This window comes from Urocitellus parryii, chromosome 1 (genome assembly GCF_045843805.1).
Source record: "Urocitellus parryii isolate mUroPar1 chromosome 1, mUroPar1.hap1, whole genome shotgun sequence".
Lineage (NCBI taxonomy): Eukaryota > Metazoa > Chordata > Mammalia > Rodentia > Sciuridae > Urocitellus > Urocitellus parryii.
The window spans coordinates 92,981,092-93,005,081 of NC_135531.1; the positions used below are offsets into that span (position 1 = coordinate 92,981,092).

The 23,990-nt window shown below is 37.0% G+C and overlaps 1 protein-coding gene across 3 annotated transcripts in view; it reads left to right on the forward strand.

Moving 5' to 3' along the window:
- Kdm3b (lysine demethylase 3B) overlaps window positions 1-23,990 on the forward strand; it is a 78,392-nt gene that overhangs the window by 10,574 nt on the left and 43,828 nt on the right. For 2 of the 3 annotated variants that reach the window (XM_026401288.2, XM_026401289.2), the window contains exons 2-7: window positions 8,761-8,928; window positions 12,439-12,552; window positions 13,633-13,738; window positions 16,058-16,182; window positions 18,441-18,515; window positions 22,524-23,123. In XM_026401288.2, the coding sequence (XP_026257073.1) occupies window positions 8,761-8,928; window positions 12,439-12,552; window positions 13,633-13,738; window positions 16,058-16,182; window positions 18,441-18,515; window positions 22,524-23,123 (1,188 nt within the window). The remainder of the gene's footprint in view (window positions 1-8,760; window positions 8,929-12,438; window positions 12,553-13,632; window positions 13,739-16,057; window positions 16,183-18,440; window positions 18,516-22,523; window positions 23,124-23,990) is intronic. The other variant, XM_026401290.2, reaches the window with a different exon arrangement.

Consider the following 23,990-nt stretch of genomic DNA (forward strand, 5'->3'; position numbering starts at 1 on the left):
TTCTTTAGGCTGTTAGAAAATACGCAGGGGCAAAGAAGATGGGTAATTGGGATAGTTTGGTAGAAAGTGCTCTTTACCAAAGGCACTCTAAAGAGAATAAATATTATTGAAAATAATAATATTCTAGACATGTATCATTCCCCATTTTGGTTGTTAAGATATCCCACAGATATTGAAAATCATTTGTAACAGTTCATGCTTTTTTTAGCTTTTATTTTTTTTTAAGAAAATTGGAGAAGTTAGAAACCTCAAAAGTTCGTCTCCATTGCCTTATCCTCTGACAATCATTGGTAATACTGTTGTTTTTATCTCTTAATTTCTCAAATATACTTTTCATTCCTATAGTTTTATTTAGTCTCTTTCCTTTTTTTTTTTTTTTTTTTGTACCAGGGATTGACTCAGGGACACTTAACAGCTGAGCCACATCCCAGCCTTTTTTTTTTTTTTTTTTGAGACAAGGTCTCTATAAGCCTCACTAAATTGCTGAGGCTGGCTTTAAACTTGAAATCTTAGCATCTGAGCTGCTGTGATTACAGGCCTGCATCACCATGCCTCACTAATTTCATCCTTAAAAAAAAAGTTAATTGTATAACTAATATATAATACACAGGTTAAAGAGGAAAAGAAATAAGGCCTGAAATACTGTTAACCATCCCATTCCAATCCTCCTCTTCCCTATAATTTCCTCAACCCGAATAGTCTGCAACTTGCTTTTTTCTCCAAGTATCTTGAAAATCTTTTTATGTTAGTTTGTTAGACAAATCAATCGATTGATATCTCTCTCCCCCTCCCTCCCTCCCTCCCTCCCTCTCTCTCTCTCTCTCTCTCTCTCTCTCTCTCTCTCTTTCTCTCTCTCTCTCTCCCTCTCTCCCCCCTCTCTCCCTCTCCCCACCTCCTTCCCTCCCCCGCCCCCCTCCTCTCTCTTTTCAGCACTGGGGGTTGAACCCAGGGCCTCACACATGTTAGGCAAGTGCTTTATTACTCTGGCTCAATAGATGTAATTTTTGAAAACTCCGTTATTTATTCCATAGTATTGGTTGTATTTTTTTATTCATTCGTTTAATTATGAATTGCTTTGTAATTTCATTTTGATTTCCTATTTAAACTGAGGGTTGAGAGGTTTATTCCCCAGGTGGCATTATCTTCATAAAATATTTTTTCCCATAATTTTAAAACCATCAGTGAAACCATCAGTGGCTCTTTCAAGCTCTATAATGGGCATCATATACTCAGAGACCTCCAGTGACTTACAAAGAATTGAGTGACAGACCAAAAGGTGTAGTGGGACTGACAGTTGGTAGAGAGTGTAGAAATTGCCTAAAGATGTTAAAATGCACTTTAAAAACAAAACAGAAAAACATTGATGACCAAATAAGAAACTTTTGCCAACAAGTTTCTCCTCCTCCTCCTCCTCCTCCTCCTCCTCCTCCTCCTCCTCCTCCTCCTCCTCCTCCTCCCCCTCCTCCTCCCCCCCTCCTCCTCCCCCCCTCCTCCCCCCCCCTCCTCCTCCCCCCCTCCTCCTCCCCCCCCTCCTCCTCCCCCCCCTCCTCCTCCCCCCCCTCCTCCTCCTCCCCCCCTCCTCCCCCCCTCCTCCTCCCCCCCCTCCTCCTCCCCCCCTCCTCCTCCTCCTCCTCCCCCCCTCCTCCCCCCCTCCTCCTCCCCCCCTCCTCCTCCCCCCCTCCTCCTCCCCCCCTCCTCCTCCCCTCCCCCCTTCCCCCACCATACTGTGGATTGAACCTGGGATATCTACCACTGAGCTATATCCCCAGCCCTTGTTATTTTGTATTTCAAGATAGGGTCTTACTGAGTTGCCCAGACTGGCCTCGAATTTGTGATCCTCCTGCCTCAGCTTTGTGAGAGTGCCAACAAATTTCAGTTTGTTATCCATTAGTGTACTACAGAGCCCATTTACAGCTTACTTACTAGCCACCTTTCTTTTCTTCCAGAACAAACTATCTTTTATGTTTCTCTGCTTTGTCTGTGCTGGAAAATCTTTCCCTCCTTCTCTGCTAGAAGAATACAGCTTGTCCTTTGAGACTTGCTAGCATACTCCTACCTCTTCTGTGAAACTGTTTTGAGTTGCCCAAGACAGATGTCAGTCTAGCCTAATGGCAGTTTAGATCTTTATTACTGCTTTTGATTACATAGCTTTGTAAGAATTTCTGTACCTCTCTTAACTCATTTGGGGTGAGTCCCTCTTGGCATATGCTACCTTATTTGCCTTTGATATTCTTAGGCTTGGCAAGTGCACACATGTAAGGGGCATTCTGTTTTTATTGATTGAGTGAATAAATGAATAATCTTACTAACGGTAGTAAGAATGACCTTGTGGAAAGCCAGAATCCAAACTCATGGCTACATGACAAACATAAAGTCCTATATCGCTCAGATTACTAATTCCAGATTTTATCAAAAATAAAGGTAATTTATTTGATTAAAAAAAAAAGGCTGGGATGAGGCTCAGTTGTAGAGTACTTGCTTGAGGCTTTGGGTTCCATCCCAAGCATAGGGGGATAGGAGTATAGGCACAGCTTTATTTCAGTGTTGATAAAATTAATATAAATCACATATAGACCTTAAAGGGAAATTTGAAAGCACGAGTTTTAATACTAACTCACCTTAACTCATGAAATACTTCATGTCTAATCCTTGGGTTCTATCGTATGTATAGTACTAGTTGCTACTTTTATTCAGACTTGTAAAAATCATCTCAAACTATGTTTGTCCTATTCTATTATCCATCTCCCTGGTCATCTCTGGCTGAACATTATTTTATATCCTTTCTACTTGTCCTGTATCCTAACCTTCTACCATTTTGAGAGTTTGTGTTCTATTTGCTTTAATTTAAAATGTTTCTTTACCTTCTGTTTTCCAACTCCTTTTATTTCTTTAACTGGGAAGAAAAGTATAATACTAGAGAGCCAGAAATCAGTCTTACTTACATGTTTACAAGTATCCATGGTCCACATTGTTCACAAAACAGATTCTTATCATTATCCTAGAGCAATTGCTTGATCCCATAATGTATAGTACATGGTTATTGTCAGTTTTTAATAAATCCTTATTCCACATCCTTTGTCCAGGCAGTTTGAGATAATTGCCTTCAAATTAAGTGAAACATTTCCTGATGTTTTCATATGTCACGATAGAATTCTGTGTTTAAGTTCTAGGTGGTTTTGTTTGTTTGTTTGTTTGTTTTTGTTTTTGAGACAGGGTCTTGCTGAGTTGCTGAGGCTGACTTTGAACTTGCTAGCCTCCTACCTAAGCTGCCTGAGTTGCTGGGATTATAGATGTGCACTACCATACCTGGCTGGAATTGAAAAATGGTACTAGGAATTGAACCCAGGAGCTCTTAACCACTGAGCCCTTGGATTATAGTTATGTGCCGCTGTTCCCAGTTTATTTTTTGAGACAGGGTGTCTCCAAGGTCCCAAGGCTGGACTTTTATTTGCATTCCTCCTGCCTCTTCCGTCTTCGGAGGGACTGGGGTTATAGGTATCTGCCACCTTACATGGATTCTGTGTTGAGTTTTAAAGTGGTTGATAGATTAGAACTCCAGAATGACACCTACCTGTCAGTTACTATAGAGCCTCAACCTCTGGTTTTCTGAGTGATGCCTGAAAAATATCGTTGTCCCTCAAGGTTAGATCCAGCCTAGGCACTAAATAGTCTATGCTCCTTTGTGTGGCTTTTCAAGTTGTTTTCTGTCCTCCAGCAGTTGCTACCTCCTGCCATCAGTTTGTCTTCATCTAGTCTCTGGTTCAAAAATCCAAGTCATTTTTTTTAAATTTCATTTAATTTTTCAATTAATTAATTAATTAATTTTTGCAGTGGGGGTTAAACCCAGGGGCACTTTACCACTAAGCTACATCCTCAGACCTCTTATTTTTTGAGACAGGGTCTCACTAAATTGCTTAGGGCCTTGCTGAATTTCTTTTTTTTTTTTTTTAAAGAGAGAGAGAGGGAGGAGAGAAAGAATTTTAATATTTATTTTTTAGTTTTCGGTGGACATAACATCTTTGTTTGTATGTGGTGCTGAGGATCGAACCCGGGCCGCACACATGCCAGGCGAGCACGCTACCGCTTGAGCCACATCCCCAGCCCCAACCTTGCTGAATTTCTGAGGCTGGTCTAGAACTTCTGATCCTCCTGTCTCAGCCTCCCCAGCCACTGGGATTACAGGTGTGTGCCACCACGTCATTTTTAAATTCTCCCTTCTATGTAGGCCAGCCACCAAGCTTTGTAATAAGGCTCATGGATTCTTACAAACCTGAGTCACTTCCATCTTTGTCTATCCCCACTCTAGATCACATAAGAACACCTGCTCTGCCCTGCCCCACCCAGCCCACAAATGCTTAACCTTTTAATTGCAGTTGTGTTGGCTTCCACACTCACAATTTTTTAAAAATATTTTTTATTTGTGCATTATAGTTATAAATAATATTGGGGTTTATTTTGACATGACTAATACAAGTATGGAATATAATTTGCTCCATTCAGTCCCCAGTACTTCCTTTACTCTTCCTTCCTCACTCCCTTGTTCCCTTTCCTCTATACTACTTGTCTTTCTTCTATTTATTTATAGTTTTTTTAAATTAGTGCATTACAGATACACATAAAGCTGAAATTTATTATGATATATTCATATGTGTACATAGCATAGTTTTATTACACTGAATTGTTTTTGTTTTTAAAGAGATGGGATCTTGCTATGTTGCCAAGCTCTTGGGCTCAAACAGTTATTCTGCTTCAGACTCTTTCATATCTGGGGCCACAGGCTTGTGTCATTGTATCTAACTGTAGTCCCAGTTTTTAGTTTGTGTTGTTTGTTTTGAAGTACTGGGGATTGAGTCCAGGTGTGCTCTACCACAGAACTATATCCCTTTTTTTTTTTTTTTTGGTACTGGGGATTGTACCCAGGGGCGCGTAACTACATAGCTGCATTCCCAGCCCTTATTTATTTTTTATTTTGACAAGATCTAGCTAAATTGCTGAGGCTGGCTTTAAACTTGCAATCCTCCTTCCTCAGCCTCCTGAGCCCCTGAGATTACAGGCCTGTGTCACCAAGTCCAGCACCTTCCCTTTTTTGAGACAGTCTGGCTAAATTTCCCAGGCTAACCTTGAATTTGTGATTCTCCTGCCTCCTGAGTAGCAGAGATTACAGGCATGTGTGATTGTGCCCTAGTCCATGGTCTCAGTTTTTATCTCAGTATTCAGGTATTTTCCAGATCAACTCCTAATTTTTTTTTAATTTTATTTCCCCGCCACAGTGCTATGTAGTTCCTGGCTATCCTAGAACTTTACCAAGGCTTTGGTTGGCCTCAGCCCCTACCAGTCCCTCTGCATACCTGAAATGATTTCTTTACCTCTGAAGCCCACCATACTTTATTTTTATTTATCTTATGTCATATTATTGCCCCAAAAGAGCTTTAAGTTGACTAAAGTGCATTTGAATCTGTTTTATTTAATTTTCACAACAGTCTATTAGGTAAGATAAGACAGTGTCTTATCACAAGTGAGGAAAACTAAGCCAAGATATGATGAGGGAATAGTAAGTTGCCCAAGTTTTGCAGTTAGTAAAGCATGGCACTAAGACTCATCCATGTCTCCTGTGCATAAGCCCTAAGCTTTATATAATATGCTTCTACTACCTTTCTGAGTGTCTGAATCTGAATGTGCACGTAAATATAAGTTTGAATATTTCTCTCTTTCCAATTGACTGTTAGCTATTTGAAGGTAGGTACTATGCCTTATTCCCCTAGAATATATATGTGTATATACGAGTGAGCATGTTCATGTCCAGTTCAATGTTCTCTTTCTCTGAAAAATCAGCCTTCCCCTGAGTTGTGCTTCCCCATTATTTTTTTTAAGTAGATAGGAAACTTACTTGGTGTACGATAAATAATAAAACTACTATTTTATATAATGAATTTAACTTTTGATCTTTTCATTAATATACTTCAATTTACAAGGTATCTGAAGAAATTGATTAAAAGCTAGGCTACTGAGCTATCATTCTACATTTTCAAGTATTATAAATATCATGAATTTCTCAGAACTTTATAATTTTTATGTTAGTTGCATGAGAACATACCACAAAAGCTATTATTAGGGCTGAGGATACAGCTCAGTTGGTAGAGTGCTTGCCTCGCATGCATAAGGCCCTCGGTTCAATCCCCAGCACACCACACACACAAAAAGCTATTATGAATAGAGTAAAAAAAATTCCATTTTTTATTATGGGGAAGTACACAATATTTTCATAACCATTTTAATGGATTTAAATCTTATTATATCACATTTATTTATTTATTTATTTATTTTTGTGCTGGAAATTGAACTCAGGGGCATTTGACCACTCAGCCATATCCCCAGCCTATTTTGTATTTTATTCTTTTATTTAAAGACAGGGTCTCACTGAGTTGCTTAGCACCTCACTTTTGCTGAGGCTGGCTTTGAATGCCAGATCCTCCTAAATCCACCTCCTGAGCCTCTGGGATCACAGGCATGCGCCACCAAACCTGGCTATCTACATATATTTTAAATGGAGGACTGAGGCTATAGCTCATTGGTGATCACTTGCCTATTACGTGTGAGGCCCTGGGTTTGATCCCCAGCATTGAAAGCAAAAGAAAAAAAACGTTGGTTGAATTTTTGCCCACTGTGGTTGTATATTCCTTAGCCAGCCAGGAGGTTAGGGCAGGTGGATCACGAGTTCCACGATAGCCTGGGCAATGAATTTAGTTGCAATGAAAAGGGGAGGAGGGATGGGGATGTATCTCTGTGGTTGAGAGCCCCTGAGTTGAATTTCCATTGCTGTCCTTGTTTTTGTTTGTTTCCAGTACTGGGAATTGAACCCAAGAGCACTTTAACACCAAACTACATCCCCAGTCTGTTTTATTTTTTATTTTGAGATACAATCTCAATAAGTTGCTGAGACTGGCCTGAAATTTGTAATCCTTCAGCCTCAGATTCCTGAATTGCTGGGATTGCAGATGTGTTTGTGTATACCACTGCTTCCACAAAAGGAAAGAAAGAAAAAGAAAAAAATGAAAACTGCTAATACATAGACATACAAGACCTCTAGTATTCCATCTCCAGGCAATGCTTGGTGCTCCTAATACTTGCAGATCCTCTTTGGTAACTCCAAGTTGCCAGTTGGGATCCATATCTGCAGGGATTCTGATATTATTCTGAATCACTCAGTGTTACCATAGGAAATTTCATGTGAGAAATTTCTTACAGAGCCAAGTAGTTGAAATAGCTTTGCTCCCCTGAATAATTGCTTTTTGAATGATTTCTTTTTGAATAACTTGGCTTGCAACTGAGCTTGTCTCCTTTTTCACATTGGTATTTGGGAAGCTCAGAACCAAATATGTCACTCAGTTGTAGCAATTGTATTGATCTTTTCTGCATGATAAAGTTTTTCCACTTTGATAGTGACTTCCCATTGTCATTTTCTTGGCTGTGATTTTTAAATTTGTCTTTCATCATTTTAGTGCATGTATTTCCCAAAAGCCATCTAAAATTCTTTAAAGGTGAATCAGGAGATAAATAAATCTCTAGCCCTTCATTTGTGACCATGTTTGGCACTGGACATATCTATTTTATATAGTGATGCCTACATGTGTATGTCTTGCTCTTCATACTGTGTTTAATTACATTCAGAAGTAATTAGAAAAATGTAGTCCCAGGCTGGGGTTGTGGCTCAGAGGTAGAGCACTTGCCTAGCATGCTTAAGGCACTGGGTTCGATCCTCAGCACCACATAAAATAAAATAAAGATATTGTGTCCACCTATAACTAAAAAATAAATATTAAAAAAAGAAAAATGTACTTTCATTTGCTACAAATCACTTCTAAGAACTCTTCACAGTATCAATTAAACATATCTTGAGAAGTAGAGTATACATCTATGCAGGAAGGAAGCAAAACATTGTGACTACCGCACGCCTTGGCTAGCATTTAGAGATTATTGCTGGCAGTAACACTTAATAAATTCACAGGTGGGTGTGGGAAGACAACTTCTTTTTCTTTCATTGCCTATCCTTTTGAAATTTGTACCATACATTTGTATACATACATCACCTATTCAAAAAACTAATAAAATAATTTCTCAGTCATCTTTAGTAGAAGTACTAAAAAGTTCTCTATTAGACTATGAGCACTTGGAGACTAGGAAGTGTGTGAGATTCATCTCAGCATTCCTGAACCTAGCACAGTACTTTACACATAGTAAGCCCCCAGCTAATGTGTGTAGATATGAATTGGTAAATGAAAATTGCAAGTTTCAGTAGGGACATGACCAGAAATTACTAAAGAATTGTGTGTATAACTCATGCCCCTTTTAACTCTGTACACCTGTTTTAGAATGAGGCTGAAACCAGCTTCCTGGCTTTGAAGTAACATCTTTTTTTTTTTTTTTTTTTTTGATGCTATGGATTGAATTCAGGAACACCTGATCACTGAGCCACATCCCCATCCCTTTTTGTATTATATTTAGAGACAGAGTCTCACTAAGTTCCTTTTGCTAAGGCTGGCTTTGAACCTGCGATTTTCCTGCTTCAGCCTCCCAAGCTGCTAGGATTACAGGCGTGTACCACCACACCCTGTTGTAACTTAATTTTTATTGGTGCCCTTTAAAATAACTTTAAAAAAGTTATTTTTCCCAGTCACTTGTTCAAAGTTGTTTTGTTTGTGTGTTACAGTATGGGATTTCGTCAAATGTATCTTCCAAGCTACTTTTTATTTTTTCTTGCAGATCTTTGTAGAATTTGATGGCTGTAACTGGAAGCAACACTCCTGGGTTAAAGTTCATGCTGAAGAAGTTATTGTGCTTTTGCTGGAAGGGTCACTTGTATGGGCACCCCGGAATGACCCAGTCCTTTTGCAGGGCACTCGAGTCTCAATTGCACAGTGGCCAGCCCTGGTGAGTAGTTTTTATTATTATTTTTTTATTTGGTCCTAGGGCTTAATTCCAGAGTCTAACTCATGCTAGCCAAGATCTCTACTAATGAGCCATACCTGTAGCCCCCAAATCCTGCTACTACCTCAGGTCTGCCAGGGTACTTGTTAGGCAAGTGATTTCACTGAGCTATATATACCCTTGGTTCCTAAGTGGCCCCTATTGGGTAGGAACATATTTGAGCTTTCCTAACATAAAAATTAAGAGAGAGCTTTTTTCTTCTGTGTTCTCCAAAACACTCTGTTAGATAATATTTGATACTGTTTATCTCTAAATAAATTTTTCACCTTTAGTCTTTTCTCATAGCAAGATTTGAAATAGTGTAATCCTCAAAAGTGTTTTGTTTTTTGAAATGAAATGAAATAGTATTATAAAATTCTGAGAGTATCCATTTGTTTTTATCTATCCTGTTAGATAAATGGCAATTTTTAAAAAATCCTAATTCTCCTGTGGCTAATCAAATTAAATAAATAATATTCAAAGCAAATATTATTTGACCTATTGATTATGCATATTATTCCTTACTAAATTGTCTTTTTCTTTTGTATGTGTCAGGGGGTGCTGGGTATTAAACCCAGGGCCTAGCACATGCTAGGCAAATGTTGTACAACTGAACACATCCCTAGATTTTTCTTTTTTATGTTTTTATTAGTGCATTATAGTTATACATAATATTGGGGTTTATTTTGACATGATCATACATACATGGAATATAATTATCTTTATTTCAGTCCTTGGTACTTCCCTTTTCCCTCTCTTCTCCTTCCCCTCATTTCCCCTTCCTTTTTCTATTGGTCTTCCTTCTATTTACTTATTGGTTTATTTTGTTGGGTTTTTTTTTTTTTTTTTGGTTTGTTTGTTTTTGTTTTTTTGTTTTTGTTTTAATACTGGGGATTGAACCCAGGGCACCTAACCACTAAGCTACATCCCCAGCCCTTTTTATTTTTTATTTTGAGACAGGGTTTTGCTAAATTGCTGAGGCTGGCCTGGAATTTGTTATCCTCCTATCACTGGGATTACAGACATGTACCCTCATACCTGTTTTTGTTTCTTTGGTACTGGGGATTGAACCCAGAGGTACTTTATCACTAAGCCACATCCCCAGCCCTTTTTTATATTTTATTTTTAGACAGGGTTTCACTAAGTTGCTTAGGGACTTGCTGAGTTGCTAAGTTTCATTTTTTGCCACTTTGCCTGGATTATTGTGTTTTTAAATTGGTGCTTAATAGGTATTCATAAAGGGAGAATTCACATGGAGTATTTATATATATGTACATAGCATAATTTGGCCAATTTCAATCCTCCTTTTTCCTATCCCTCTTCCTTTCCTCTCAACCTCCTTCTATTCCATTGATCTTCCTTCTGTTTTCATGGAGTTTCTCCCCACCCTCCACCTTTTCTTCCCTTATTTTGCACTAGCATTCTCATATGAGAGAAAATATTTTGACCCATGGCTTTCTGAGTCTGGCTTATTTCTTTATGGCTGAGTAAAATTCCATTATGTACCTATACCACATTTTCTTTATCCATTCATCTGTTGATGGACATCCAGCTGGTTCCATAACTTGGCTATTGTGAATTGTGCTGATATAAACATTAATATGCCTGTATTGCTATAGTATGCTGATTTTAGTTCTTTTGGATAAATACCAAGGAGTGGAATAGAATGGGTTATATGATGGGTCCATTCCTAGTCTTTTGAGGAATCTCCATACTGCTTTGCAAAGTGGTTGTACTAGTTGGCAGTTTGCAGTCCCACTAAGAATGTATGCATTTCCCCATATCCTTGCCAGCATTTTTTCATTTGTTGTTATTTTTGCAGTACTGAAGATTGACTGTTTTGTTTTTGTTTTGCTGTGTTGGGGTTTGAACCCAGAGTTTCACACATACTAGGCAAGCACTCTACTACTGAGCCACATCCCCAGTCTTTTCATTATTTATTTTTTGTTACCAAGGATTGAACCCAGGAGCACTTAGCCACTGAACTACATCCCCAGGCCTTTTTTTTAAATTTTTTTTTTTAATATTTATTTATTTAATTTTTTTTTAGTTTTCGGTGGACACAACATCTTTGTTTGTATGTGGTGCTGAGGATCGAACCTGGGCCGCACGTACGCCAGGCGAGCGCGCCACCGCTTGAGCCACATCCCCAGCCCCTTTTTTTTAAATTTTGACACAGGGTCTCACTAAGTTGAGAGGCTAGTCTTAAACTTGCAGCCTTCCTGCCTCAGCCTCCTAAATCACTGGGATTATAGGCATGTTCCACCATACCTGGCCTTTTCAGGTATGGTGAAAATACCTGTTTTGTTTTTGGTTTTTGGTACTGGGGATTGAACTCAGGGGCACTCAACCACTGAGCTACATCCCCAGCCCTATTTTGTATTTTAATATTTATTTTTTAGTTGTAGTTGGGCACAATATTTTTATTTTATTTATATCCCCAGCCCTATTTTGTATTTTAATATTTATTTTTTAGTTTTAGTTGGACACAATATTTTTATTTTATTTATTTCTATGTGGTGTTGAGGATCAAACCCAGTGCCTCGCACCTGCTAGGCAAGTGCTCTACCACTGAGCCCCAGCCCCAGCCCCTGGATTCATTTGTTTTTAAGGCTACTTTCCAATTTCACTTTTAGGAGAAGGTCTATTATAAATGGATATGGAGTCTTGGCATATCTTTTTTAGACTATTTATTTATGAAATAGTAGTAAGAGTTTACCTGTGCATGTTTATACCAGTAATTATTTTTAGAAACTTCATGAAGATTTCAGGAATTCTGGACTAATGGTATAACTATAACTATATATATATATATATATATAACTAATTATATATATATATATATAATTAGTTGTAGATGGACACAATATCTTTATTTTATTTATTTTTATGTGGTGCCGAGGATTAAACCCATGCATGTATGTGTGTGAGGCAAGTGCTCTACCACTGAGCTACAATCCCAGCCCTGGTATTCTGGGCATTTACTGAAATTTAGTCCTCTTGAAGGCTGACAAGATTAGTCAGATCCCTAAGGAAAATGAGGAATTTTTAATCTCAATTGTCCTTTTTAGCCATAAATAAAAGTTTTTTTTAATTTTTATTTTTATATGGCAGTGGAATGCATTACAATTCTTGTTACACATATAGAGCGCAATTTTTCATATCTCTGGTTGTACACAAAGTATATCCACACCAATTTGTGTCTTCATACATGTACTTTGGATAATAATGATCATAATAAAAGAGTATTGAGCAAAGTTTTCTACTTTAGTTTGCTTCCTATCATTATTTGAGGGACAGATGCTAGGCTAGAAATGTTTCCAAGGACTTAAACTTTAGTTAATCTGTATTTACTAGGATGAAAATATAAAAATAATATAATAATGGATACTTTTTCTGAAGTAGGGATTTATTGAATTGTTATTGGTTTTCATTTCCAGGTTCTAATCAGTGTCTTGTCATTGTGCTTCACAGACTTTCACTCCCCTAGTAGATAAACTGGGTTTGGGTTCTGTGGTGCCAGTTGAATACCTTCTGGATCGAGAACTTCGTTTCCTATCAGATGCTAATGGGTTGCATCTGTTCCAGGTACTTTACACTTAACTCTGGTCTTGACCCTATTATTTTTCTCCTTGCTAATTTCTTTGTTGATACAAATACTGGTGTTTCCCTTTTTCTTAGTGTTTCTTTGATTTCCTTCAATAAATTCCCCTGTGCCTTTTAAAGTTTCTCTGCTTCCTTGCAAAGTACTGAGGCTTCTTTCCTTTTCTGTATAACCCTGCTCCACACTAAAGCCATTGAAGACTTAAGACCACAATTCTGAGGGTCCCTTCAGAAGAGGTGGCTTCATTGAGTTGGTTGCTTCTGTAGTATGAGTCCTAGGGGCCCTATGCATACCTTAGTGGCATGGAAGTGGGGAGGAAGTGGTTCTATGCAGTGTGAAGTGTTGAAGAGCTTTTGGTATATCTTTAGTTATAAAAAAAAAAAAAATAGGATAAGTTAAATAGTTGAAACAAACTAGCTTCTGAGTTTGGGTTTCAGAATTTAACAAAGTACTGTTTAATTCTCACTTGTAAGGGTTACTATCTGAAGGTTAAAATCTGAGAGACTTCTAAGAGTTTTATTCTTATCAAGAAAGCCAAGAACAGTGTTTCCTAAACTGTTTTTTGTATATTAATGTATATTTCTTTTTGTTATATAGTCCTCATGAGACCTCACTCTCAGCAGTCTTGCTTTATTCATCTTTATAATCCCAGAGTTTATATGAGAATGGCATTCAGGAAATGTTGGATAAACACCAAAATAAGCAAAAAGGTTTATATGGAGTAAAATGTTTTATGGTCAAATAAGTATGTGAAACCCTGACTTAAATATATTTCTTTTCTCTATGATTTCTCTGAACCTTGAGTATGATGTCGTATACAGAAACATATATAAATTTAGGCTTAGGAAATATCATGTCCTGCATGTAGAAAGATATAATATGTAATATTTTCTAAGCCTCATTTATATTAGCATTTTTAATTCTTGCAGAGATTCTCATGAGACTAGAATTCTTAAGGCATTTTTAGCAAGTGTTGATATAGAACTCCTTGGTATGTGATTTTTCTCATTTAGTTAGATGTTATTGCTATTTATTTTAACATTCAGTTGTTTTATCTTTACCAGATGGGAACAGATAGCCAAAACCAGATTCTTTTAGAACATACTGCACTGAGAGAAACAGTTAATGCTTTGATCAGTGACCAAAAGCTACAAGAGATATTCAGCCGAGGTAAGAACAGGTAGTCTTCTGTCCCTGAACTCTGAATCAGGTGAATTGTCAGTTTTGAATGATATAATGGGACATAATGTAGCTTTAAACATTTGTCCTCATCCTCTTTTTGTGAGTAGAGACAAAAGTATCTCCGATTAGCTAAATCTCCAAATAAACTAGAAAAATAGGATCTCTCCTAGACCATTGTTTTCTCTCTCTCTCTCTTTTTTTTTTTAAATTTTTTTTAGTTGTTGATGGACCTTTATTTTATTTTAATTTTTGTGGTGCTAGAAATCAAACCCAGTGCCTTGCATGTACGAGGCAAGCGCTCCACTGCTAAGCTACAACTCCAGCCCCCCATTGTTTTCATTGTACTTTTCATAAAACATAGCTTTGTTGTAAGCTTAGTTTTTTTTTCCCCATTTTTAAAATATTTATTACGGACACTAGAAATATTTATTAAAAAACATGCACTAGAAACAATGTTAAGGCACTAATGATCTAGCCAGTAGCTAGAAAATCTTTACCTATTTTTTTTTTTAATACACCCAAGGGTGCTTAGCCACTGAGCCACATCCCTAGCCCTTTTTTTTTTTATTTATTTTTTTTTATTTTGAGACAGACTCACTAAGTTGTTTAGGGCCTTGCAATCCTCCTGACTCAGCCTCCTGAGTTGCTGAAATTACACACATGTGCCATTGTGCCTAGAGCTGACTCTTTGCTTTTTTTGAATTTACTATCTGCAGGTTTCTAAAAAAACCTAGGACTAGCTGGGTGTAGTGACTTACACCACTAATTTGGGCAACTTGGACAGCTGAGGCAGGATCGCAAGTTACAGGCCTATCTCAGCAATTTAGTGAAACCCTCAGTAACCTAGTAAGATTCTGTCGCAAAATAAAAAATAGAAAGGTCTGGGGATGTAGCTCAGAAATGAAGCACTCCTGCGTTCAGTCCTCATTACCAAAAAGAAAAAGCTAAAAAGACTCTTAACATCAACATATAACTTAGAGTGCAAATGCATCCACAGACTTATTCACATGAATAGTATGCTTTAAGTATAAATAAATGAACATAGGGTGTAGCTCAGTGGTAGAGTGCTTTTGCCTAACATGCCATAGCCCCTGGGTTTGATCCTTAGTAACAAACAAACAAAAACAGAAAGAAGAATTATTAGCTTTCAAGTTCAGATATCGGTTTTGCCTCAAGAGTCTACACGAAGGGTAAACTACTTCATTTATCCTTCCTTTCATGTCATGCATTCACTCACCTTCATTTCTGGGCCTTGTGATAATCGTTATTTTTAGTGAAGTAGTGTCCTTGGTTCTATTTTTGTCAAATAAATATAAACAGGTAAAGTTAAGAATACTGACCTAATGGAGAAAATAAAGATATCAGGATAAAATGATGTTTAATAAACAAGGAATGATATAGAGGAAGAAAGAATGTGAGGAAAAATTAGTAACAGAAGAAAATTGAGTGGACAAAATGAGAGGTGGTGATATGTGAGTATATACAGAGAAATTAAGGAAACTTAATTATAGCTCTAAGAAAATAATCTAAAATTAGTAATGCTTTAGCTATATAGTCTCAAATGTACAATGATATGTGGGAGAGAGAAAATGTCCTTGGGAAGACCAGCGAAATTGCAGGGTAACATTACCTGCTGATAAAGTAATATCTTTGAAACTCTGTGTTCTTAGGAAGACAGGTGCTATATTTGTTCAGACTATTATTAGTGCAGAGGCTAGAAACCTCATAAATTGAACTCTCAGCTGTTATTGAAAGTCAGATAGCAGAATGTTAATGATTATGTATCATTCCAGTGGTCATTTATCCTAATAGCACATCCAATGGGACTGGGGATTTACCTTAGTGGCAGAGTACTTGCCTAGCATGTACAAGGCTCTGGGTTTGATCCTCTGCAGCACAAATAAAAAAGAAAAAGAGTACATTCAACTTAGTGGTCTCCTACTTTTTTCATGTACATGTCAGGTATATGAGTAAATTTCCATATTACTTGTTGTTATTATTTAATTTGTAAGTTTCTTTCCCTTTGTATATTACAATTATTAAATTGTTTAATATAGGGGCTAGGGATGTTGCTCAATATCAGAGTGCTTCCCTAGGATGTATGAGGACAAGGGTTCTATCCCAACATCTCAAAAAGACTCAATGCTAAGTGTGGTAAATCTAGAATTGCTACTTTGTTAGCTCTGTCAAGGGGCAGATATTTGAAAGTGCCAAGTATTTACATCATGTAATTTTCCTTTTGCTTTCAGAAACAGTTATGAAACATAGCTTAGCCAAAAATACAGTTTTGACTGATCTCTTTTTTAGGTCCCTACAGTGTTCAAGGTCACAGGGTCAAAGTGTACCAGCCAGAGGGGGAAGAAGGGTGGATCTATGGTGTCGTAAGCCATCAGGACTCCATCACCCGTCTTATGGATGTGTCTATAACTGAGGTGAGGCTGTGTTAATTCCATCTAAATTCTATCAGTCCCCTTACAGAGCATGGTGTAAAGAATGTGAATACTTTATCCCTGGCTCTTATCATTTAATGATTGTATGACCCTTAGAAGGGGTGTGCAACTTTATCATCCCACTGTTCTCATCTTTAAGTTAGAAGTAATTGTGTAAAACCCCACTTACTTCACAATACTGCTTTGAAGACTGAAATAATATATTTGAAAGTGCTTTGAAATATGTAAAACAATATGCAGTTGTAAGGTGGTAATATTTATCATATTCATAACAGTTTGTATTAAAGACCAATTAGTTAGCATTGGCTTCTGTATTACTTTTGCCACTATATTCTAGATGCTGAAAAAAATTGCTTTTAATGAACAGAAAAGAACCTAACACCTAAGAGATACCTGGAGAATTATTTAGGAGAAACAGTAGTTGAGTGTTTCTTTCTTTTTTTTTTTTTTTTTTTTTAATTTATTTTTTTGGTTGTAGTTGTTATTTATTTCTTTATTTAATTTTTTTTAAAGTTAAATAAATCTTCATTTAAAAATTTCAAAAAGCATACATACATAAACTAGAATGAAAGCCAACCTTTCCCCTACGTAAATGTCACTCAGTGGCAACCACCATTAACAGTTTGGTATATATTCCATATTCTTTTTATTTTTTGTTTATTTATTTTTAGTTGTAGATGGATGAGCACGATACCTTTATTTTATTTATTTATTTTCATGTGGTGCTGAGGATGGAACCCAGTGCCTCACACATGCTAGACAAGTGCTCTCCCATTAAGCTATATTCCATATTCTTCCAAATATTTTCTATATATGTATTTCTGTAGGTTATATAGTGTATCTTATTTACTTAATTGTATATAACCTCCATTTTTTTTTTTTTTTTTTTTTTCCCTGATACTGGGGACTGAACCCAGGGGCACTTTACCGCTGAGCTACATCTCCAGCTTTTTTTTTTTTTTTTTTTTACTTTGAGATAGTGTCTTGCTAAATTGCAAAAGTTGGCCTCAAACTTCCAATCCTCCTGCCTCAGTCCTCCTGAGTTTTTGGGATTACAAATATGTGCCACTATACTTGGTTTATAACAAGCATTTTTAATCTTTATTTGTGAATATAAATATGTGAATTTTTTTTTTTTTCCTTTATGGTACTGGGGATTGAACCCCAGCAGTTCTTTTCACTGAGCTATATATTCTGGGCCTTTTAAAATTTTTATCTTGAGATGTGATCTCGCTAAGTTGCTGAGGCTGGCCTTGAACTTGGAATTCTTCTGCCTTAGTCTCTCAACTTGCTGGAATTAGAGACATGTGCCACTGTGCCCAGCTGACTTATTCCTTTAAAATAGATGTGTGCTATTCCAAAAAATGAATATATCATAGCTAGTTTAATCTAAAATTGAAGGACATTTAAATCTTTGCCAGTATTTTCACTAATACAAATGATGACACAGTGAACATACTTGAACATCCTTTCACATTTATGATTTATTAGAATAAATTCCTTGGTTTGTAATTGCTAAGTTAAAAGATATACATAGTAAAAAAATTTTGTGTGTGTGTGTGTTGTTGTACTGGGAATTGAACTCAGGACCTCATACATGCTAGGCAAGTGCTCTACAACTGAGCTATATCCCCAGCCCTACACAGTAAATTTGATGTTTTATGTCAAAGTACTCCCTCTCCTAAAGTTTATATTCTTTAGTAGTAAAGTAGGTTTGTTTGTTTTGGGTGTTTTTTGTTGTTTTGGTTTTTGTGGGTTTGGGGTTTTTTGTTTTGTTTTGTTTGTGGTACTGGGAATTAATCCCAGGGTCTCAAATATGCTCTATCACTGAGCTACATCCCCAGCCGTATATAATGATTTTTGTAATGATTGTTGGTTCTGAAGATTTTTGATTTCATAATACACTGAATAGGAATGTTTTTGATATGGAATATTTCAAATTAAAATCCCTAAAAGACATACTTGAGCATTAAACTCAATTGTTCCTTTTATTCATGAACTTAACAAATATATTAATGCTCACCATATTCCACACCATGTTTCAGATATCCTTACTATAGCAGTGATTGAGACAGTAAATATCCCTTCTCTCATGGAGCTTTCTTCTAGTAAGGGAATAGAAGCAATAAACAGATACTTACATAGATTAGGAAAATGTTAAGTCTTGGTGAATAAGGCATTAAATAATCTCTCTCCCCCACCCTTTTCCCATATGTTCTGCTATCCTGCTGCTATCATAGAGTGGTGAGATCAAGTCAGTAGATCCCAGACTCATCCATGTGATGCTGATGGATAACACAACGCCTCAAAATGAGGTACAGTAAACAACTGAGTCTCTGAGAAGACTCATGAGCTTGCATTTTCTTGTTATGTAGTTTCCTTTTACATGGGTGCCCCTTGGGTTGTTCAGATGGACTGTCTTGGTAAGGGGGATAGTGTCAAGAAAGAGACCTAGTTTGAGTAAACCCTTTCAATTTGACTTGTTCTATAGTTGTTGTAAAGTCTTAAGTCCTAACTTTCTTTTATATTTTCTTAAGTATATTTGAAAGAGATAGTAGTTAAAACTGCAATAAATGGTAGTAATATTCATGACCTTACCAGTAACTAGATATGGAAGAAAAGCTATATCCTCTTTTTTCCTATTAGGTGGCACTGAGCTCCAACAGAGTCTTTTTTACATTTTATCTTGAGACAGGATCTTGCTAAGTTGCTGAGACTGGCCTTGAACTTAGAATTCTTCTGCCTTAGTCTCTCAACTTGCTGGAATTAGAGGCATGGGCCACAATAGATGTATGCTATTCCAAAAGATGAATATATCATAACTAATTTAATCTAAAATTAGAGGACATTTAATCATTGCCAGTATTTTCACTAATACAAATGACAACACAGTGAACATACTTGAACATCCTTTCACATTTATAATTTATTGGAATAAATTCCTTGGTTTGCAATTGCTAAGTTAATAGATACACATAGTAAAAAAAAAAATTTGTGTGTGTGTGTTATTGTACTGGAGATTGAACTCAGGACCTCATACATGCTCATATATTCCCAAGTAGAATCAAACGAACAGGTGCCTAGTTCAGTGCTTAGCACACAGTGGATTATTCTGTAATTATAGACTAAGCCAATACTTGGTTCATTCAGAATTATTATAGCCAAAAATAAATAAATAAGTGCATTATAAATCTCTACCTGAACCAATAAGGAATCCTGTGTGAGTATCCTTCAGTAAATAAACTGTCCACACATGCCTCATAGTATCTTATCACCTCTATAAATATTGCTTTCTTGCTGAGTATATAGTCCTTCATCATCTTTTTTATATAGTTATTCTTGACTTGATTTAAAAAGAAAAAGATCAGACTAAGAAAGGAAGAATCAGTATTAAATTTAATAGCTTCTTATTTATGTATTATATTAATCAGGAATAGGTTAAGTCCCTTGACTATGTTTACATGGCTGAAAAACCTGTTACTTTGATGTTGCATTGGGCTCTATTTTTAGTCCATTATTTCACTCATTCATTAAGCACCTGTTGTATGCCAAATAGTATTCAGCTAGCCCAGTATAACTGAAAAGTACTATACTCAGTGTCCTAGGTTACTTTCTTGCATGTGAGTAGTTCATTATAAGTTATTTTGGGAATGGTTGCTGTGAGCCAGGTTCTTCAAGTTGACTACATGAGTTAGAAGTGGAAGTGTGGTTTTTAGCAGTAAATTTTGATTTTTCCTTTTTGGCTTTGCCATGATGTGACATATTCTTTTGTTTGTTTTTTTCCCCAGTATCAGGGATTGAACCCAGGGGCACTTAACCACTGAGCCACATCCGCAGTCCTTTTTCGTGTTTTATTTAGAGACAGGGTCTCACTGAGTTGCTTAGGGCCTAACTAAGTTACTTAGGCTGGTTTGAACTTGGAATCCTTCTGCCTCAGCCTCCTGAGCTGCATGCTCAGGTATGCGCCACTGTGTCCAACTTGACTTATATTCTTGGCTAGCCAAGTTCAATTACAGTTTGCCAGGTTTTCCAGTAACCCTTCTTAGAGATCTGTGATTGCCTCATCTCCTTTAACAGTGAGTATAAGAGAATAAGCAAGAAAGAAAAGAAAGATTTCAGCTAAGCTGAGTGGCACAAGCCTATAATCTCAGATTTCAGAGGCTGAGGCAAGAGAATCACAAGTTTGAGACCAGCTTCAGGATTTTAGTGAAACTCTATCAAAACATAAGTAGGGCTAGGGATGTAACTCAGAGGTAAAGTGTCCTGGGCTCAAGTCCCATTACCAGAAATAAAATAAAGGACAAAAAATGCCCATCCTCAAGTTTACCCTTTTTATTTATTTATTTGGTACCAGGGATTGAGCCCAGAGGCATTTATCTATTGAGTCACATCCCCAGCTCTTTTTTGTATTTTATTTAGAGACAGGGTCTTACTGAGTTGCTTAGGGCCTTGCTAAATCACTGAGGCTGGCTTGAAATAATAATTCTCTGCCTCAGCCACCTGTACTTTACCATGTAATTTAAGAAGAAAGTAAAAATAAAAAACTGATGGTAATCCAGGTTGAAGAAAAGATAAAGTTTTAAAAGAAAATGGATAAATTTAAGCTGGGCATGGTAGTGCATGCCTGTAATCTCAGCTATTTGGGAGGATGAGGCAGGAGGATTAAGAGTTCTAGCCCAATTTGGGCAACATACCAAGAGCCTGTCTCAAAGAGGATGAAATGAAAACAACGTTTAGCAAACAGTTTTTGAATGAATGATTTGAAAAACTTGGGTAATATTGCCAGAAATATGTTACTTATTATTATATTACTTAATACTATATATTTAGAAATACAGATAATATTCAGAAGTAGGGTGAAAATGGAAGTAAATCTTGAGTCTTAAGACTTGGATGGGGGCTAGGATTGTGGTTTGGTAGTAGAGCGCTTGTCTAGCATGTGTGAGGCACTTGGGTTGGATTCTTGGCACCACATAAAAATAAGTAAATAAAATAAAGACTTGTAGGGGAAGTTAGGTACGGTGCAAGCTTGTAATCCCAGTGGCTTAGGAGGCTGAAGCAGGAGGATCACAAATTCAAAGCCAGTATTGGCAACTTAGCGAAACCCTGTGTCAAAATAAAAAATATAAAGGGATGAGGATGTAGCTTAGTAGTTCAATACCCAGTATCCCCCAATATATGGGGGGCTGTTTTATATATATGAATGACTTGTAGAGGAAATTAAAGGAGAAACACTGGATAGGAAGACAGCAAAAAGGAAAAGTACTGAAACTATTACTAAGAAGATAAGAAATTTAAAGTTCATAAAACATTTCCATTGAAAAGCTATAGTAGTGATTACAAGAAAGAAAATAGATCTACAAATAATACTGCCCAAAGTATTAAGGACAGTAAGAATAAATTAATGAAGTTAATAAATATTAATACCTAGATAACAATGTTTCACTAGCTTATTAACCATCTTAGCACATGTTTTTGAAATACCTTCTTCATATAAGTCCTTGATGCACAAAAAAGATTGCTGTAGAGAATGTTAGCTGCACCTCATGCCCCATTCTCCTTATCCTTCTCAGGGAAGGAGTTTACTCAGAATGTGTATTTTCTCTTTTAATCCATATCTTGTCTGGCCTTTCAAATAAGGTGCAAGTAAAATTTTCTGAGATAGATAGTCTGACATTACCAGAAGATACAAGAGATTTGACTTTTGGCCTGTGGTAGCCAGCTTTTTTCCCCCTTTCCTCTGTTTAATGCTTTGAAATAAGGTCTGGAGATCAGTTGAATCTTTGTAGTGTCTGTGAGCAATCGAAACCTCTCTATCAGCTTCACTTTTCCTTTGCTCGTAGATTTACAAATACTGGTAATCAAATACTGGTTTTAGTGACTTTTGGTTAGAAGGAATTTTGTATGTTAATACTTGAAGTACAAGTTTCTGTCCAAACCAAGAGATAAAGCAAGTTATTTCATCAGTGTACAAATAAGCTTCCAGCCTAGCCTGGCATTTTATTTTGTAAAAATAAGTTCCACAAATTATAAAACCCATCAAAAAATAAAAAATAAAATACCATTTGAAGTAGTTTATTTATTGTAAGAGAAGATTTGCCAAGAGAGTTAACCTCTGGTAACTGTTATCTTGAATGTGTGTGTATAAATGGGATCACAGGGAGATTGGAGTTTTTTGACAAAGAGTCTTAGAGCTGGCATCAGAATTTGGCAATCTTTGCCTGCTTTTTCTGTTTCTAGAGATGGGAAAAAGCTAATGGATTATGGTTTTCACAGGATGAAAGGTTCTTTATAATAAATCTTTTTTGAATTTTGTTTTGTAGGGGGGTACGTTAAAAGCAGTAAAATCTTCCAAAGGAAAGAAGAAGAGAGAGAGCATAGAGGGGAAAGATGGCCGGAGGAGGAAAAGTGCTTCGGACTCTGGGTGTGACTCTGCATCAAAGAAATTAAAAGGAGACAGGGGTGAAGTAGACAGTAATGGGAGCGATGGAGGTGAGGCAAGCCGAGGGCCCTGGAAAGGAGGTAATGCCAGTGGAGAGCCAGGGCTGGATCAGAGAGCCAAGCAGCCACCATCTACATTTGTTCCCCAAATTAACCGCAACATTCGCTTTGCCACTTACACCAAAGAAAACGGCAGGACTCTGGTGGTACAGGATGAGCCCGTAGGTGGGGACACACCTGTACCTTTCACTCCATATTCTACAGCCACAGGTCAGACACCTTTGGCCTCAGAGGTGGGTGGAGCCGAAAACAAAGAGTCAGGAAAAACACTGGAACAAGTTGGCCAGGGCATGGTGGCTTCAGCAGTTGTGGTCACTACCACCAGCTCCACCCCAACCACGGTGAGGATCTCAGACACTGGCCTTGCAGCAGGGACTGGGCCGGAAAAACAGAAAGGCAGCCGGTCACAGGCCTCAGGAGAGGTGAGTTGCTCTAGGGGCAGATTTGCTAAATTTGTGTTTACTCTCTCACCCTTCCTTATTGTTAACACCTTCACAGACATCTCAAATGCCCTAAGGAAGGAATATTTCTGAGATGTGCTTAAATTATATTCTGTGGCTAGGCCTTTACTGCTCTCCTTGAGCAAATGTGTACATTTTAATAACTTTGTCAGTTTTTAAAAGCCACTTGAACATCTGGACACAGCTGCACATACCTGTAATCCCATCAGCTTAGGAAGCTGAGGTAGGAGGATTACAAGTTTAAAGCCAGCCTCAACAACTTAGTGAGGTCTTCTCTCAAAATAATGTGAATGTGGCTCAGTGGTTAAGTGCCCCTGGGTTCAATCCCCAGTATAAAAAAAAAAAAAAAGTCACCTGAACAATTAGGCTAATCAAAAACTGGTTATACAACCCATTTAATGAGCTTTAAAATAGATCTGATGGGGAATCTTTTTAATTCAATTATCTATTTAGTTCACCAAGTAGTTGAACCTCCACCAAATCTGAGAGGCAAGGTTAATGAATTATAGTGTTGGTAATAGTGAACACTATAATTAAGGCTGTGAGTCCAAGCTACCATTACCCTATTTTCAGTTCATCATTTTCTGTGATATTTTCCCTTGAGTCTAGGTTACTTTCCATCGTTTAGTATGGCCATAAAAGTTTTTCCCTCACTAATTTCATTCTTTTAATAAGCCTTACTTGATGGATTTAATCATAACAGTTATTGCTTTGGTCTTTATCTGATAGGAATTTTTTTTTTTTTTTTGCTAAAATGGAACTTTTGTTAAATGTAAGTTAATGTCAAGTTGACACTGCAATCCAAATTTAAGACAGTATCAAAATCTA